The 20,857-nt window shown below is 37.6% G+C and overlaps 1 protein-coding gene across 1 annotated transcript in view; it reads left to right on the forward strand.

Annotated features, from left to right (window-relative positions):
- LOC105253287 (roundabout homolog 2) overlaps positions 1-20,857 on the forward strand; it is a 130,209-nt gene that overhangs the window by 90,283 nt on the left and 19,069 nt on the right. The window contains exon 3 of the mRNA XM_025411602.1: positions 16,289-16,442. Within this exon, the coding sequence (XP_025267387.1) occupies positions 16,289-16,442 (154 nt within the window). The remainder of the gene's footprint in view (positions 1-16,288; positions 16,443-20,857) is intronic.

Here is a 20,857-nt window from a genome sequence, read left to right on the forward strand (position 1 = left end):
CGAGAGATGGCTGCATCGCGGAGCGGCGAGACGAGGGAGGAGAGGAGCGCGCACGCAGCACGCGGTCGTGCCGACCGGGAGAAGAAACTCTCCGCGGGCATTTGCATTGAATACTCTCTTACCTTTCTCGCTCGCCTACCTTCGGCGGCGAATAGGCAGGCCGCGCCGCGCCGGTCCTGCCTGGCGCAGCCTTCTTGTACCATTGTGCTTATTTATGCACTTTAATTATATCGAATATGGGTACGCGCGCTCTCGAGAGCGGCCTCGTCCTCTCGCTCGCTCGGTAGCGCGTGTGTAACGCGTTCGCGGCCTCGTATATACACTCGTATTATGCTCGGGAGCCCCGGATGGAATGCGCGTCCCGACCACGGTGTTGGTGGGTGCCGATACAACGTCGGTGGAAGCGGCGTTTCTCGATTCCTTCTCTCTCGCGAGGCAGCGACGCCGCCGTTGCATCGTATATGAATAGTCTCGACGCGAACGTACATATATAGCGCGTTGTACGATACGTAGGTATACCGCTCTTTAATCTCTGCCCGCCTCAGAGTGTCTATTCCGGAAGCGTATCAATTGAATTAAATTGTTCTATAAATGCGTCGATTCGATACGTCCGTTTTACTCGCCCCGTTCTTGTCTCGGTTTCCTTAAATAGTAGGTTTAAATCGAGAAGGGAATTTTCGAAAAGACGGTCATCGGGATTCGAGAATAGGAGGATCGCTATTTCCAAAGTCTCGACTTTTATTATATTCCGCACTGATAAAAAAATCTAGTTGCATTAGATTTCTGATAGATTCAATCAGTATGTCTGTTGGAAAATCGACGAACCAGAATTCTTGTAGGAATTACCAGATGAATCTGATTAATTTCTTCCTGTTGAATTTACCAAATTTTCTGATTAATAATACTAAACTCGCCAGCATCAAGTCGACTAAAATTTTTTCCATCTCTAATCTCAAAAGTTTGTTTAATATTCTAAATTCCAACACGATTATTGGATAAATTCAATCCAGATTATTATATAAATTATTTTAAATTCAGTTTGTTAGAAATTAAACTGATAAATAGTGATGCAAGAAGAGGATGCAGCTCAAACACACACAGAGAGCTAGCGTCCTCTTTCTGGCACTACTGCTCGTAAGAAAAAAAAATATACTGTGGATTTAATGTTGATACTAGTTCTTTATATACATTTCGTGGCAAATATTGAATACGAATTAAGTTAAGAAGCAAGCAAAGAAATTTATGTAATAAGAAATTTGATAGATCCAACCAGAAAATATTAACCAAATCCTTATAGTAAAATCTATTAAGGATGTTTTGTGTGTACAATCCCAGCAAAAAGTAGTTGAAAATCAATATTGACGAATATATTCACTTTTGGTGTATTTTGAGAAATTGCGTGGAATATTACAATTTATCTTAGCTACAGTGCAGAGATGTATTTTTTAATATTTATTGCGTCTTTACTGAAATATTCCGAATTTTGTTAATGGAAATGATTAACTTTTGACAGAGAATTTCGCCTTGTGACAGATGCATGGCTGACTTCATTGAATTATATTTAATATCTTTTTAACCGGTTAGTACTTTTATAATATTATTTGATCAATATTTTCTCTGCATTTAAACTACACTTTTGCAAATTTTAAACAAATTCTGAATATTATTTCCATGTGTTTTTGTCATTTGAATCGATGTGGTTATACATTTCCCATAAGAACACATTAATTCGATGTAAATTAAAATCCTTACAACTTGTGAACGCTTTAGTGAATCGATTTAAAAATTGTACAGAAGATTCTAAACATATGTAAGGATATTCTGTACAGTTTTCATTAAATTTTCAATATTTTGAAAATAGCTACAAAATATCCTTAATCGAAATGATTAACTTTTGGCAGAGAATTTCGCCTTGTGACAGATACATGGCTAACTTTATTGAATTATATTTAATATCTTTTTAATCAGTTAGTACTTGTATAATATTATTTGACCAATATTTTCTCTGCATCTAAACTACACTTTTGCAAATTTTAAACAAATTCTGAATATTATTTCCATGTGTTTTTGTCATTTGAATCGATGTGGTTATACGTTTCCCATAAGAACACATGTTAATTCGGTGCAAATTAAAATCTTTATAACTCCATATGTTTTTGTCATTTGAATCGACGTGGTTATACGTTTCCCATAAGAACACATGTTAATTCGGTGCAAATTAAAATCCTTACAACTTGTGAACGCTTTAATGAATCGATTTAAAAATTGTACTGAAGATTCTAAACATATGTAAGAACATTCTGTACAATTTTCATTAAATTCTCAATATTTTGAAAATAGCTACAAAACATTTTTAAACGTTCTAGTTATAAAAAATCGAATCTTATCATGATAACTAGAAATTCTTGTTTGATTTAATCAAAATATCTTCAATTATAACATCTTGTTGGTACAATCAAACGATTTTTCTCAGTGCGGATTTATCGAGGAACAAGCGAATAACGCGAATCACCCGGACCCGGTATCTTCCAACAGGAGGACGTATAAATACAGATAAACGGGACTAAAAAAAACATTTTCCTTTCTCAATCGCGGTTTAGCGAGGTCCATATCTTTTTCCCGCAGCCCCAACAGAGTCATTTTATTCCGCATCTGGATTATTTTCACGACTGCCAGACGCCGCTACCGCAGCGCCTAATGGATAAAACACGAGGCCGAGTATATCTTGTCGGTTCTCTCTCGAATGCGTATAAACAAATATGAGAGGCCGCTCGCTCGATTGTTGCGGCCAACATCGTCCAACGATAAATATCGTTTACGCGAAGCATTCAAAGCGAGCTATTCTTCGGGCGCGGTAGCGGCGGTCGCGTAGAGAGAAATTTACGAGACGAGGCCGCGGTATGCGCTCTTACACATGTGCATATACGTGCGCATCATGTGCACGCATGCGTTACATATGTAGCCGAAAAAGCTTTTTCCGCGACGCGTAAGTAACGACGATGATTCGCGTAAGAAATAGACGACGTTGCTCGCTCCGCTCTCTCATCTCTCGCAAGAGTGTGTCGGTCATCCCGGGAAATTTTTCATCTCGCCCAGCTTCCCTACAGAGTAACTTCGTTTACAATAACTACGCTCCGTCGTAATGACGGCCGCTGTGCGAAAGACTGAGAAATGCGCTTTAACGTAATTTCTACCGAAGCACGCTCTTGCTCTCTCGAGTTATTAAATAAAGCTTACTTTTTACTCTGTCGTTGCTCTACAATTTTTTAATGCGCGACTTAAATTTTTAAATCCCCGCGATGCTTTTGCAGTCGCGAGGAATTTACAGCATTTTGCCGGCTTAATATTTCGGCCGCGGGCTTTATTCAAAGACGCTCTCTCGAAACTTGAATGATATATACGAAAGAGAATCACGAGGAGATATACTCGAGAAGAAGCTTTTCTCGGAAAAAGAAACGTAAAAATCTCACACTTATATAACACTTGAAGAAGAAGAAGGGAGAGAGAGAGAGAGAGAGAGCACGCGCGGGTGGATTTTTCAATTAACCCCATTCGTCGAGAACCAAATCCCCGAGCGAATACTTCGGTTAAATAAAGACCGGGGATTGGACCCGAATGGCATAGTCGGTGCGATCCGTGTTAGTCGCAGATCCTTCTCTAACCATTAACGATGGGTTTTATACGAGTCTGGACCATTCTCCCGGCAGGAGGACCGCTAATGATTTTAAACAAACGTTGCGCAAATCTCTGACGGCAAGCGAGCGCCATTTCTCCGCTAATTGGCGGATTTCATCTCCGATTGAATCGATCGTGCAAAGTGTACCGAAATATTTTTTTCTCCGTTTGATTCCAGCGAAAACGCGGCCGAGCACCCACGTGTGCGTGCGTCCGTGTGTGTGTGTGTGTGTGTGCGTGTGTGCACGAGAAAGAAAGGGAGATCGTTATTCGCAGATTTCTCCTCCTCCGAGCTCCGCAGTTAAACGTTCGATTCCGGTGGAAGATACAATGTAGGTGACGTAAATTGAAACCGCCGACCCGGAAAGGGTTAAGAATCGGACCCGGAGAGTTTCGTTTCTGCTCGGCTGGATAACGCGATAGCCGCATGCATATCATTTTACTCGGGGCGCTTGCGTGAAAATGCAGCCGCGATTCTTTATCGCGGTTGAGAAATGAAGGAACACGATACCGTGATCGATATAGAATAAGCCACCGGTTGTTGTATCAACGGCACGCCACCGGCCCTAAACATACATCTCTAAGCGGGCCAAAATGTTACGACTTGTGAGCGATTAACCCTTTCATCGCGGTGGGCGTGTGCGACGCGTTGACGTTGATTCGCGAGGGGCGTGCGCGCACGATCGGTCGGAATTAAAAGTTGTGCGTAATTTTACGTTAATCGAGAACTTAAACAGGATTTACATTCGCCATCTTTTTATAACAACAAGGCCATTGTGAGGGTGTGTGTGTGTGTGTGTGTGTGCTGCGCGGAAAGCTTTATTTAAAATGTCTCCAGCGCTACATTTTACTTTCTTATCTGGCCTGTATTACCATAAAAAGACCTATTTAAGAAAGTTGAGTCGAATAACACGAGAAGATTAAAAAAGTGCATGAAGGAAAAATAATTAAGTATAAGAAAATGTCGAGAAAGGTAAATAGACACGCGCACTAGAGCGATCTTTTTAGTTACTCGTTCTTTGTCTATCGATGAAGGGAAAAAATTGATCGACCAGTAACGGGAATCCTCTATTGAATCCCGATTTACTCTCTCGTAGGTACATTCTCGTCATTTGCTACGCGACTGAGCGATATTCGACCTCTCTCCGTTTCTCTGTCTCTCTCTTTCTCTCTCTCCATCCTTCTCCGCGATTCTCCCTTTCGATCCTCCAAACTGGTCAAGTGCCGTGCATTCTAGCAAGCAAGGGAGTACAAGCGTTCCTAGATGGTTCTCGGTCCGCATCGACGAGGGTTGCGCTCCTCCGTGTCTTCCCCGACCCCTTGTCGCGCGCAGATGGTTACGCTCGTACATGCCTGGACGTCTAGCTACTCGCTCGTGTCTCCTCCTTGTCGTCGTTATGTATAGGGTGTCGAAAACGTGTCGCGACGAAACTTTGCGAGAAACTCGCAGCGCGGGAAACAAGAAAAAAAGAGAGAGAAATTTCCATAAACATGACTTTGCAAATATTTCCTCTCAAATCTTTCAACATCGAGATTTATTACGTGGACAAATTTTTTTCGAAAATGATAGATATTGATAATTGACACACACTGAGAAAAAAATCTGGTTGCATTAATTAGAATTCTGGTAGATTCAATCAGTATGTCTGTTGGAAAATGGACGAACCAAAATTCTTATAGGAATTATCAGATGAATCTGATTAATTTCTTCCTGTTAAATTTACCAAATTTTCTGGTTAATACTAAACTCGCCAGCACCAAGTCGTCTAAAATGTGTTCCATCTAATCTCAAAAGTATGTTTAATATTCTGAATTCCAACAAGATTATTGGATAAATTCAATCCAGATTATTATATAAATTATTTTAAATTCAAATTAGTTAGAAATTAAACTGATAAATAGTGATGCAAGAAGAGGATGCAGCTCAAACACACACAATCAGAGAGCTAGCGTCCTCTTTCTGGCACTACTGCTCGTAAGAGAAAAAAAATATACTTTGGATTTAATGTTAATACCAGTTCTTTATATACATTTCGTGGCAAATATTGAATACGAGTTAAGTTAATAAGCAAGCAAAGAAATTAATGTAACAAGAAATTTGATAGATCCAACCAGAAAATATTAATCAAATTCTTATAGTAAAATCTATTAAACATTCTAGTTATACAAAATCGATTCTTATCATGATAACTAGAAATTCTTGTTTGATTTAACCAAATGCCTTCAGTCATATACGTCTTGTTGATACAATCAAACGATTTTTCTCAGTGTACAATTGCAATATATTATTATATTAAAATATATTGATAAATTATGTTGAAAATAAATATTGATAAATTCTATTAAAATATATTGCAATTTATATTAAATTTATATTAAAATTTTTGTCAAACAAAGCCACACATACAATTGAAGGATCCTTACATCCTCAAATTTCCTTAAAATAGCAAAGTAAATAAACGTTCTAGTTATAAAAAATCCCGTCTTATCATGATAACTAAAAACTCTTGTTTGATTTAACCAAAATGCCTTCAGTCATATATGTCTTCATATAATCAAACGATTTTTCTCAGTGTACAATTGCAATATATTCTTATATCAAAATATATTGATAAATTATGTTGAAAATAAATATTGATAAATTATATTAAAATATATTGCTAAATTATATTAAAATATAATTAAAATATAATTTAAATAATAGATAAATTATATTAAAATATATTGCAATTTATATTAAATTTATAAAAAAGTTATAAAAAATCGAGTCTTATTACGATAACTAGAAATTTTTGTTTGATTTAACCAAAATGCCTTCAATCATATACGTCTTGTTGGTACAGTCAAACGATTTTTCTCAGTGCATGTAACGTAACATTCTTTAACTTATATAATTGTTATATGATTTATTATATTTATTATATATTTATTATATTTATTATATAATTGTTATATGATTATTCGTTAATATAAATGACCACGATCATTGTACACATGTTTCCGTCGTGCGTTATATAATATAAACTTTTGCATAAAATTTGCATCGCGGATATACTCTCCGACAGGGAATCACTTTGCGAGATGTTCGCGCGCTCGCCGATTATTCCGTTGACGTTGCGAGAGATAATCACCCCCCCCCCCCCCGCTCGCAATCTCGCGAAAACTTTCTCCATTCTTCACGCCGCTGAATTTCGCTCGCACCCCGTATGCCGTGAGCGCGTGCGCACGTGTTTGCTCGCAAAAAGAAGGGAAAAAAGTGCACGGCGCACTCTCATTAGTTGGTCCATAGTACACGTAGAACAACGGGGGCATAGAAGGGAAGGAAGGACCCTTCAATTCTTTCGCTCTAAATCCAACATCTGTTAATTGGAGGTCGTTTGCCTACGCACTACCGCTTCCTCTCCTCTCCCCCCCCCTCCCCTCTTTCCCGTCTCTCTCCCTTTCGTTGCGAGAGCGCCCAAGTACCGCCCGCTGTCTCATTACCGCGGAGGATAAAGCTCGACCGCTTATCCCTTTGGACGAGTAGTTAAGAAACGACGGGACAGCGGGTGGTGTGGGAGGGAAGGGAGAAAGAGAGAGTAATAAAACGACAAGTTGAAGTGGCGAAGAGTAACGGCGACGACTCGTTTTTTCTAGCGTATCGTTTTTTCGAGAAGGCAACTTTGGAGGAATGTATCATAAAGAGCTTTTTTACAGACTCATTTATCAACGTTTTCAGCAAGCTCGGTAAAAGTATTTTGTCATTACACATATTTGGCGAAATTGCGAATAAAGTATAAAATGACTATTATATTTAACGTTTTCTACGTAAAATATTTAAAAAGACGAGAGGGAGAGATGCCTCCAACTTTAAACAGATTTTAATCTAACGAAAGTTGGCGGAAAGTACTTTGAGACATAATCTTCCGTTGTAAAAAAATTCGCCAGGGAAACGATTCGAGTATCCGTATTTTGCAGCGTTCTTCGAGAAGGACCCGGCGTCGAAGGTTCCAGCGGATTCGTCATTAGAGCCGTTGATAACTTTTCACCGAGAAACGATGAGCCTCGTTACTCCCAGCTGATGCGACGCACTATACAGGGTTCATTTTAATGTTAACAGGCAAATATTTGGAAAAATATGCGAGATACGAAAAAATGTTTCAGACAAAAGTTATATGGTTTTAAAGGAGACATAAGATGGTGTCATTAATTTGATCTTAAATAGTTACTTGAAGATCACGCGAAGGTCACCTTCAATTTTTAAATGGAACCGCCTATTTTTCATTGGATATTCTGGTAGCTTATCTCGAGAGCTTTGCAAAACACTATAATTAAGTTAGTTTTCATTAAGTACTTTCCGAATTATGAGGCTTGAAATCGTTTCTTAATTTTACATAAACCGTAAAATATCTTGTAAAATATTCATTTTTCAATTATCCTACCTTAATACTTTTATGTACAAAATAATGAGAGGAATTAATTGGTATAATGAAAACACACAGTTGTTTCGAAAAAAAAATGTAATTTGCAATTAACAATTAACTACGTGTTTTCTGTACACCAATTAATTCCTCTCATTATTTTGTACATAAAAGTATTAAGATGAGGTAATCGAGAAATGAATATTTTACGGTTTATGTAAAATTAAGAAACGATTTCAAGCCTCCATAACTCGAAAAGTATTAAATGAAAACTAACTTAATTATAGTGTTTTGGAAAGCTCTCGAGATAAGCTGCAAGAATATGTTATAAAAAGTAGGCAGTTCCGTTTAAAAAATTGAGGGTGACCTTTACGTGATCTTCAGGTAACTATTTAAGCTCAAACTAACGACACTATCTTATATCCCCCTTGAAACCATACAACTTTTGTCTGAAACATTTTTTCGTATCTCGCATATTTTTCCAAATATTTGCCTGTTAAGATTAAAATGAATCACCCTGTACAACGAGCGTAACAGCGTCTCGCGCGCTCGAAAATTAAAAGGGTGCGAGGGGAGAGGGGAGTCGGGAAAGTCTGACGCGAGCGCGAGCAGACGGGACTCTCAAGTTCAACGAAATAAGAGAGGCCGATTACTATCGAGCTTTACGAGCTTTAAAGCACCGAATCCTCGTCCCCGGGGATAAGCTATCGCGCTTATACTAGCTAAGCTCGCACGCTCGCGCGCAGTTTTCCCCAGTCGCGTAAACGTCGTTATTACGGAAACGTGCATCGCGTCCCAAGACGACGACGCGCCAGCTCCTACGGTACCTACTTGTACCTAATTGGACTGGAAGCACGTAAACTTGGATTAGATTTCGCCAGAGCAACTCACTCGCCGCCAACTGCCGGCAACTAGCGTCTTTAACTTCCGCCCTCGCTCGCGGCGGAGAAAGCACGCGGAAACGCAACCGCCTCTCACCAGCGACGGGCGGAAATCATCGTGCTCCGAAGACTTGAACGAAAAGCGGGGAGCTTTAGGTGCTATTAGCCGGCGCGATATCTCGGGCCGGCTATTCGGGCCCGATTATAGGAGAGGGACGGAGAGAAAGCGGGAAGATGAGAGAGAATAAATCGAGCGACGACGTCCGTTCGGGCGCTCGCTCACTCACGTCGACCGATGGCCAACTAAGTAATTGCCCGGCTGGAATTATCCTGCGAACGTGGGACCGAAAGCGACGTGACGGACGTTGATTAGTGCAATCGCCGATATCGCCAACAGTGACGCATATCTCGCGTCAATTGTGCCGCCAGTCGCGTAAGAGAGACGAGCCGCTTCGAAATTTATCATTAGAGGTAGTTGTTAAAGTATACTTTAAGGATGTTTTGTATGTACAATCCCAGCAAAAAGTAGCTGAAAATCAATATTGACGAATGTATCCACTTTTGGTGTATTTTGAGTAAGTAATTGTGTGAAATATTATAATTTATCTTAGCTACAATGCAGAGATGTGTTTTTTAATATTTATTGCGTTTTTATAGAAATATTCCGAATTTTGTTAATCGAAATGATCGACTTTTGGCAGAGAATTTCGCCTTGTGATAGATACATGGCTAATTTCATTGAATTATATTTAATATCTTTTTAACCAGTTAGTACTTGTACAATATTATTTGACCAAATATTTCCTCTGTATCTAAATTTTAAACAAATTCTGAATATTATTTCCACGTGTTTTTTTCATTTTAATCGACGTGGTTATACGTTTCCCATAAGAATACATGTGAATTCGGTGCAAATTAAAATCCTTATAACTTGTGAATCGATTTAAAAATTGTACCGAAGATTCTAAACATATGTAAAGACATTCTGAACAAATTTTCATTAAATTCTCAATATTTTGAAAATAGCTACAAAACATCCTTAAATTTTTAAAATGTAAAGAAATTGGAGAATTTCAAAAAAGTACATTACATACAATACATTAGAAATCGAATTCTATAGAATTTCCCACATTTATTTTTCCAAACTAAACTTAAATTTTTTGAAATGTCGGAAATGGATTTTTTCAATGTTTACTTTTAATATATTTTCATTGTAAAATTTTGAATAAAAATAAATGTTGGAATTAATATCCTGACATTTGTGTATCGAGATAAAAGCCCAACTCTGTAATTCGTGAAAGTTTAAACAAGGTACATACCTAACCCGGAAAAGGATCGTTGATCTTCCGGAAAGAGAGAGCCCGTGTACGTTTAGGAACACATTCCGTAGTAGATATACGTCTCGGCGACATTAATAGCGCCAAAGTTTGCCCGTCGTAGACGCGCCCTTGTTTTGCGACGCGTTTTCTTCCTGACCAATGACCCTCTCTCAAAGTTTCGCCTCGTCCAAACTTACCGGCGAAAGTGATGCATCTGGCCATTTTGCTCGCGTCGACGCCGGGCTTTCTTATCGCGGTAATTGGGCCCGGGTCGTTAGACATTCGTCACAATTGGACGCACGCTTCATTAACGCGCATTCAGCGCGATGATAATACGACGTCATCGAAATTTAGTCGATACTCGGTCCCCGGCTGGAAACCATTAGCCGCGATCGCCTACAATACCAAATTAACAGCATTACATTCGAATGGGAAGTGGCGATGCGCGTCAACTCGCGCGTGTGTATCCGTCCACCACCGGGCGTGCACGTGCGTATAACGAGTAACACAACGTCACACATCGTACGTGTGGTTTACGACGACTAACGATCCGCGACGCCGGGATGTATGGTCGTGGGTGTCCATGCCGATTGTAGGAACGGCGCTTCCGCGACGCCGAGCGATAAAATGATTTCTCTCTTTTTCCCATCCCCCGATCTCTCTCTCTCTCTCTTTTTTTTTCTTTCTTCTTTTTTCGGCTCGCGAACTGGCGAAGTATCGATTATGCGCGGTCGTTGGCAGAAAACACACTCGGCGGGATTCGGCGGGACGCTCTCCCGGGAGTGGCGCGATGAGGTATCGATCGATCTCTCGCTGGCAGCGACGAGGGAGAGAAATCGCCGGTCGATCCGCGACAATGCTCGACAATGTTCGGGACCGAAGAGGAGCCACGCAAAGACGGGTGTGTTGTCTCGGGGCTCTCGAGAAACGCGCCTCGAAATAGGATCGCGTGACGGAGAGCGCGCGCCCGCGGCATAAATAAGGTGCTCCTTAACGCCGCGCCATTCCTATGTAAATGCGTGGCCTATACGCGGATACTGCCTAGCACGTAGCTACCTACGACCGGATAATTTCTGCGCGGCTATCTAATTTTAGCGCGCGGATCTCGCCGATACGGCCGACGTGTTATGTCGCGACCGCGGCCGCGGACTCCCGCTCGAAGGACTCGTGTCACATTATCGATTCGAGTCTCGTGCTCCCGTGTAAATGTAAACGAGATCCGCGACACGGGATTGAGATTTTCATTCTCCACGAGCGCGCGCCGCCCGACCGACGATAAATGCGCTGTCGCCGATAAAAAAAAAGCAGAAATCGGATTTAATTAGAACAGTCCCGGCAAGATTCCAATCTACTCGTTAGAATACCATATCGGGGATGCTAGACGTATTACGGCCATTATCCTTCCTCGTTTAATTTCAGAGAGTCAGAAAAAATGACGGTAAAATGATATACAGGTATAAAATGCGATTAATATCGCTGCGATAATTTTTTGTTTGATGGAAATAACAATTCTAAAATTATGAAAAACAATGATTATCATATTTAAAATTGTAGCAAGAGTAGAAAAAATTCAGTATCGTAACTATAATCGACTTTAAAAGAAATCATCTAAAAATCGCATATTTTTATATTTCACATATGTACATATCTTTGATCATACGTATTATTCCTGTCGCCAAAAAAAAGCAGAAATTGGATTTATTTAGAACAGTTCCGGTAAGATTCCAGTCTTCTCGTTAGAATACCATATCGGGGACGTATTACGGCCATTATCCTTTCTCGTTTAATTTATCCATTTCGGAGAGTCAGAAAAAATGACGGTAAAATGATATACAGGTGTAAAATGCGATTAATATCGCTGCGATAATTTTTCGTTTGATGGAAATAACAATTCTAAAATTATGAAAAACAATGATTATCATATTTAAAATTGTAGCAAGAGTAGAAAAAATTTAGTATCGTAACTATAATCGACTTTAAAAGAAATCATCTAAAAATCGCATATTTTTATATTTCACATATGTACATATCTTTGATCATACGTATTATTCCTGTCGCCAAAAAAAAGCAGAAATTGGATTTATTTAGAACAGTTCCGGTAAGATTCCAGTCTTCTCGTTAGAATACCATATCGGGGACGTATTACGGCCATTATCCTTTCTCGTTTAATTTATCCATTTCGGAGAGTCAGAAAAAATGACGGTAAAATGATATACAGGTGTAAAATGCGATTAATATCGCTGCGATAATTTTTCGTTTGATGGAAATAACAATTCTAAAATTATGAAAAACAATGATTATCATATTTAAAATTGTAGCAAGAGTAGAAAAAATTTAGTATCGTAACTATAATCGACTTTAAAAGAAATCATCTAAAAATCGCATATTTTTATATTTCACATATGTACATATCTTTGATCATACGTATTATTCCTGTCGCCAAAAAAAAGCAGAAATTGGATTTATTTAGAACAGTTCCGGTAAGATTCCAGTCTTCTCGTTAGAATACCATATCGGGGACGTATTACGGCCATTATCCTTTCTCGTTTAATTTATCCATTTCGGAGAGTCAGAAAAAATGACGGTAAAATGATATACAGGTGTAAAATGCGATTAATATCGCTGCGATAATTTTTCGTTTGATGGAAATAACAATTCTAAAATTATGAAAAACAATGATTATCATATTTAAAATTGTAGCAAGAGTAGAAAAAATTCAGTATCGTAACTATAATCGACTTTAAAAGAATCTAAAAATCGCATATTTTTATATTTCACATATGTACATATCTTTGATCATACGTATTATTTCTGTCGCTAAAAAAAGCAGAAATTGGATTTACTTAGAACAATCCCGACAAAATTTCAATCTACTTGTTAGAATACCATATCGGGGATGCTAGACTAGATTTACATTTTTCATTTAATAAAAATAACAGTTATCAAAAATTAATGCTTATCACATCCAAAATTATAGTAGAAGTGTAAAACAGTAGAATATAATATCGCGATCACTGATAATTGATTAAAAAAAAAACTCCATCTAAAAATCATATATTTTTCTATTTCACACATATACGTTCATTTTTGGTATGTTATTATATCCATTTAGATTGAGACAGTAGGAACCCTCTCGAATAATCCAAGAACCGCGGGCTATAAAGAGCGCGCCTGATCCCGATTCTGATCCTGATTCCGATTCCGTATGCACCGTGTACCTATTTACGTGACGTATACCTGGCCCACGGGGGCGCAATTCTCATTTTTCACGTTGTCGCGTGCGCGCCACGTAGCCTATGGGATTCACGTAAATTCGGTATATATACGGAACCGTATAGAGAGTACATAACGGAGGAGACCGAGAGAACGAAAAGAGGAGGTCCCCGACCTCCCGCTTCAACCCCGAGGAAAGTTTACAGAGTGCCAGTGCGACACGGCGAGAAAGGGGTTGAAAGCTGGACTCGAGACCGACGATGCGGACGGGGGTTGGCGGTGCCAACCTCTTTATCCCTCGTCCCCTCGTTTTCTGAGAAATTGCGTTACATTTGATTCACCGTCGGAATCGTTAGGGCGTTCGAGACCCGAGATAGCGACCCATGTTTTTCAAACCGCCCTTGCCGTCCTACGAAAGTGTCCCCTTCCTCTCTCCTCGCTGGCACGACTCTCCCCGTTTGTCTCAAATTTCAATTCGTAGCCTCTCGGCACGGCGGTGCTACGGCTTCACGTGTTCTTCGCTACTTTTCCTCAGTCGTTTCAACTCCGAAATCCGATAATGTATCCCAATATTTTGGTATGCATCTCTGTTTCGTCTCGCGCGAGAGAGGAAAAGAGTCTCGTGATATTTCGTTTACAATTCAAACGTAAAAGTTTTAATCTTATAAGAAACGATCAAAGATTGAAAATTCTACTCTGTTAACAGATGAATAATACTGACTTCTAAATATTTTCATATTGATATATATATATATATATATTGCTTATTCAATGTCCTCTGCATTCTTACAAAAGACTGAATAGAAGATCTACTTCTTTTCATACACAAATTTCTAAAGCAGCACGGGCATTCTGGAAATATTTTCCATTCGAAATAGCGGAAACTGTCTGGTTCGCTTTATCTGAATATTGTCCGCGATTCTAAAGGACCCTTGTATTTCGTGAAACGTAGTTTCCGTGATGTAAGTAATTATCGAATATATAAAGTCGATATATTATGCGAGTTTGGAAGAGAATCATTCACATGTAAAATCCAGCCACAGTGACCGGATATGCTGGTTTCAACGAGTTGTTTTTTTTTTTTTTTTAATTCTCAAACCATCACGGATGTTTGAAATTCATTTTAGTTTGTCCTAGTTTCGTACTTGCAATACACGAACGAAAAATCGGACGACTTTTATGAAAGCTTATTAAAACTTTGAAGAGAGAGCTCTAAATCCACGATGCGCTCAACCGATATCAAAATTCGATATCGCAGCGATTCGATAAAATAATTCCGATAATGAGAGATAAAAATAAATAAAAAGATAGAAATAAATGCTCTTCTTTTCGTAGTCTCTTTAAAAAGATCTTTTTAAACCGTCCAAATGTCTCAGTCTCTTTCCACACTAAGAAAACTCGATTGATTTCATTGAAATCATTTGATTGTATCAACAAGACGTGTATGATTGAAGGGATTTTGGTTTAATCAAACAAGAATTTCTAGTTATGATAAGACTCGATTTTTTATAACTAGAACGTTTCATAGATTTTACTATAAGGATTTTTAATATTTTCTGGTTGGATCTATCAAATTTTTTATTACATTAATTTCTTTGCTTGCTTCTTAACTTAACTCGTATTTAATATTTGCCACGAAATGTATATAAAGAATTAGTATTAACATTAAATCCACAGTATATTTTTGTTTCTTACGAGCAGTAGTGCCAGAAAGAGGACGCTAGCTCTCTGATTGTGTATGTTTGAGCTGCATCCTCTTCTTGCATCACTATTTATCAGTTTAATTTCTAACTAACTGAATTTAAAATAATTTATATAATAATCTGGATTGAATTTATCCAATAATCGTGTTGGAATTTAGAATATTAAACAAACTTTTGAGATTAGAGATGGAAAAAATTTTAGACGACTTGATGCTGGTGAGTTTAGTATTATTAACGAGAAAATTTGGTAAGTTTAACAGCAAGAAATTAATCAGATTCGTCTGGTAATTCCTACAAGAATTCTGATTCGTCCATTTTCCAACAGATATACTGGTTGAATCTACCAGAATTCTAATTAATGCAACGAGATTTTTTCTCAGTGTATGAATTTATTTTCTGCCTCCCCAAAATTAATTTTTTACAAGTTAAAAAACGTTGTTCAAATATTATACCAAAATCCGAAGATTGATTGAAGTTACAAGATATCTCGCTCTATTAAAAGAATAAGAGTTAAAATAATTAAGACAAATATATAACTTTAATTGGATATAAGGATCATTGAAAAAAGTGTAGTCGACCAAACTAGCCAGAAAATTTGTTTATTAATACAGTAGTTTGAGTATTAATAAACAAATTTTCTGGCTAGTTTGGTTAACTACACTTTTTTCAATGATCCTTTGATTATTTGACTAGCGACATTAAGATATTTATAATTTTTAATTGGATATAGTTTTCTCATATAATACATCTTTATATGTCTCCAAATTATTATAATATTTGAGAAAGGTAAACTATTTGAAAAAATAAAATACTACAAACAAGTTTATGATTTTATGTATAATACGAATTAATTAAATTTTGTTTTCATGTATATAAATTTCCTAATTAATGTTTTAATCTAAATTAGATATTTCCATTTTCCAACAGACATACTGTTTCGTTGAATCTACCAGAATTCTAATTAATGCAACCAGATTTTTTCTCAGGGCATTAGTCGCGCGCGAAAAAATATTGTCGTCCTCTTCCCCTCCTTAGACAAGCAACGCAATATTTCGTAATGCAACGGTGTATCATAGACATGGTTTTGTCTGTTGCAGTGCTGCGGGAGGAGTTTCGCGCGGAACCGCAAAACACGAGGGTCGCCGCCGGGGAGACGGCTTTGCTAGAGTGTGGACCTCCCCGCGGCCATCCGGAGCCGACCCTCTATTGGAAAAGGAACGGTCACATAATAGACCTGGAAGCGACGAAACGGTGAGTTTTCTTTGTGCGAGGCCGCGCGTAGGTCGCGCTCCCTTTGAATTCGTTCGACCTATACCGAACGCGACGACCGAAAACGCGCAACGAGAAGAAGAGATTGCACGGGCGAAAAGGCGTAAATGATTAAACACGCCGGGATCTCGACTATTTCGGTTCCATCGGGCCCATCGGGGCCCGTTCTTTTCGTGAAAGACTCGACGAGGCCCCAGCTGCCGCGTGAAAATGACTTTGGGATCGCGACCTTTCCCTTTATCTTTTTTTGAAGAAAAAGGCGGAAAGCCTTTGTCCGCGATGATGGCGTTCTCGCCGAACGGACGGGGCAAACGTAGCGTGTCTACGCACGAGGGTCGTTTAATAAACAAGTTTGATATAAAACGTAATGTAATTGCGTTAACTGTAGCATAAACAAATATAAATAAATTTGTTCCATCTCGAAAAAAGTATAAGCGCGATAACTTGTTTTGACGCGCACTTCGTTACTCGGCCCCGTGGTGATTAATTCGATCTTGTCACTTGGGCCGCGAGTGAAGGCGAAACAATAATAAATATACTCCGTTTGCAATTTGCGGGCCCTTTAAAAGCACGCGTGCAACATATTCGCCGCGCGTATCCGATTAAATTGCATGCGCGCGAGCATTGCACACGCACATGCGTACGTATATACATATATACACACACACACACATTATATGCATACATACACGCGCGCATTTACTGCCGCGACTAGCAACTCTACAAGAATTTCGCGCTGTCTGTGTCTTCATGTAATAATGTCGCGGCAGTAAGAGCAAGTTTTACGTTCGCGGGATTACGGTTGGGAGAATCTACTTTTATAGACACGACGAGGGAAGGAGAGGACGGGAACTCTAGATTAACTTAATTCTAACAACGACGCCGAGGGTAAAAGGGACGTCGGCGGGACAAAAAAATCGTATCAAACGCCACTGCTAACGTGAATACGGTCGGTTATCTGGCATTTCTCTTTATTTTCTTTTATGTATCCGATTTATCTTGATTCAAGCGTAAGATGTCTTTGCGCGAATGGGGATTTTATTTCAGTTCTTAAATTAGTTGCACAGTTAAGTTTATTTTAGATGACATTTGTTTATTAAATACTTGCATGTTGAAATATCAATCTGCTTATATGTTAAGGATGCTTTGTATGTACAATCCCAGCAAAAAGTAGCTGAAAATCAATATTGACGAATACCCACTTTTGGTGTATTTTGAGTATGAGAAATTGCGTGGAATATTACAATTTATCTTAGCTACAGTGCAGAGATGTATTTTTAAATATTTTTTTTTAAATATTTTTTAATATTTTTTAATATTTTTGCGTTTTTACTGAAATATTCCGAATTTTGTTAATCGAAATGATTAACTTTTGGCAGAGAATTTCGCCTTGTGACAGATGCATGGCTAACTTCATTGAATATTTAATATCTTTTTAACCAAGTTAATACTTGTATAATATTATTTGACCAAATATTTCCTCTGTATCTAAACTTTTGCAAATTTTAAACAAATTCTGAATATTATTTCCACGTGTTTTTGTCATTTGAATCGACGTGGTTATACGTTTTCCATAAGAACACAAATTAAAATCCTTATAACTTGTGAACGCTCTAGTGAATCGATTAAAAATTGTATTGAAGATTCTAAACATATGTAAAGACATTCTGTACAATTTTCATTAAGTTCTAAGTATTTTGAAAATAGCTACAAAACATCCTTGATCGAAATGATTAACTTTTAGCAGAGAATTTCGCCTTGTGTCAGATACATGGCTAATTTCATTTAATTATATTTAATATCTTTTTAACCAATTAGTACTTGTATAATATTATTTGATCAAATATTTCCTCTGCATCTAAACTACACTTTTGCAAATTTTAAACAAATTCAGAATATTATTTCCATGTGTTTTTGTCATTTGAATCGACATAGTTATACATTTCCCATAAAAACACATGTTAATTCGGTGCAAATTAAAATCTTTATCAATTGTGAACGCTTTAGTGAATCGATTTAAAATTGTACTGAAGAGTCTATACATATGTAAGGACATTCTGTACAATTTTCATTAAGTTCTAAGTATTTTGAAAATAGCTACAAAACATCCTTAATCGAAATGATTAACTTTTGGTAGAGAATTTCGCCTTGTGTCCGATACATGGCTAATTTCATTTAATTATATTTAATATCTTTTTAACCAATTAGTACTTGTATAATATTATTTGATCAAATATTTCCTCTGTATTTAAACTTTTGTAAATTTTAAACAAATTCTGAATATTATTTCCACGTGTTTTTGTCATTTGAATCGACGTGGTTATACGTTTCCCATAAGAACACAAATTAAAATCCTTATAACTTGTGAACGCTCTAGTGAATCGATTAAAAATTTTATTGAAGATTCTAAACATATGGACATTCTGTACAATTTTCATTAAGTTCTAAGTATTTTGAAAATAGCTACAAAACATCCTTAATCGAAATGATTAACTTTTGGCAAAGAATTTCGCCTTGTGTCAGATACATGGCTAATTTCATTTAATTATATTTAATATCTTTTTAACCAATTAGTACTTGTATAATATTATTTGATCAAATATTTCCTCTGCATCTAAACTACACTTTTGCAAATTTTAAACAAATTCAGAATATTATTTCCATGTGTTTTTGTCATTTGAATCGACATAGTTATACATTTCCCATAAAAACACATGTTAATTCGGTGCAAATTAAAATCCTTATAACTTGTGAACGCTCTAGTGAATCGATTAAAAATTGTATTGAAGATTCTAAACATATGTAAGGACATTCTGTACAATTTTCATTAAGTTCTAAGTATTTTGAAAATAGCTACAAAACATCCTTAATCGAAATGATTAACTTTTGGCAGAGAATTTCGCCTTGTGTCAGATACATGGCTAATTTCATTTAATTATATTTAATATCTTTTTAACCAATTAGTACTTGTATAATATTATTTGATCAAATATTTCCTCTGTATTTAAACTTTTGCAAATTTTAAACAAATTCTGAATATTATTTCCACGTGTTTTTGTCATTTCAATCGACATGGTTATACATTTCTCATAAGAACACATGTAAATTCGGTGCAAATTAAAATCTTTATAAATTGAACGTTTTAGTGAATGAATTTAAAATTGTAATTTAAAATTGTAGAAGATGAAGATTGCTGAAGATTCTAAACATATGTAAGGACATTCTGTACACTTTTCATTAAATTTTCAATATTTTGAAAATAGCTACAAAACACCCTTAAATCTGTTATAGCTCTTCCATTATAGTTTGCTATTTCTCGCCAAGAGAGAAGAAAATTATTAATCAGAACAAGAGACGATAGAAATAATATTATCGATTTATAAGCTCGGATTAAATGTCATCTATCTTCATTCACGAAATTCAATCGCGCTTTATAATATCCCTCTATTTTAACTAAAATTTCACTGAAATTTTCATCAATCGACAAATCCGTAACGCGATGTGTCAATAAAATTTCCCGCTCTGCGGCTTACAATTTTAATAATAAATCATACGGTAATATTCGTCGTGTAATAAAGCGCATAATCGATAGCCGCGTCTAGCATTTATGTATCGATATCTACGATATCTAGAGGCCCATCGCGATATCCGGAGCGTGTAACCGAACGAAAGAGAGGACTCGGGAGACTCGCAACTCGGCGGCGCAGGAATCGACGCATAAATTCAGACGAATTTTACCTCCTGGCCCCCTTGGCGTCCCTCCCTCTGCTGCTTCCTCCAGGATCAGGAGCATTTAAACGTACGCTTGCGCGAGCCACCTCGTTGTAACGACCCGGCATACTTTCGCGCTCCTCCGTCTGCCATTCGTATCTCGAAACGGGCGATTTTTTCTCCCCCGAATCCCCATGGATCGACTCGATCAAACTTTCATGGGGCGCTGAATGCCTCTTAGTTTTTCTCGCGCTACCTATCCCGGCTCTTCTCCATCCCTCTCTCTTTTTTTTCTTCAAGAGTAAAACCCTCGCGATCTCTCTCCGATCGGCGAAACTCCATCAGAGTTAAAAGGGAGATTCTTATTATCAAAGTGTTCTTTCAAACGCGCGATAAAAAATGGCGATGAACTAAAGAGAGAAATTTATCGTCCGCAATGTTGCGGAAACAGGAGTATCGAGTATCGAGATAAATTTATTAATTTAATAAATGATTTATTTATACGCAATTTATTAATTCCCTCTATTATATTTTCGCGCGCCAATTCTATTTCCGTTATTTCTTCGCGCGCAGAATTTATCTTTATACGGTTCATCGCGTCGTTTTATGTAATTACTTCCATTTACACCGTCGCTTACACCGTATTGTACGCGCTGGCTTAACGCTGTCTGAGGGGACACGGGCAC

This window comes from Camponotus floridanus, unplaced genomic scaffold (assembly GCF_003227725.1).
Source record: "Camponotus floridanus strain SB8 unplaced genomic scaffold, Cflo_v7.5 scaffold40, whole genome shotgun sequence".
Taxonomy (NCBI): domain Eukaryota; kingdom Metazoa; phylum Arthropoda; class Insecta; order Hymenoptera; family Formicidae; genus Camponotus; species Camponotus floridanus.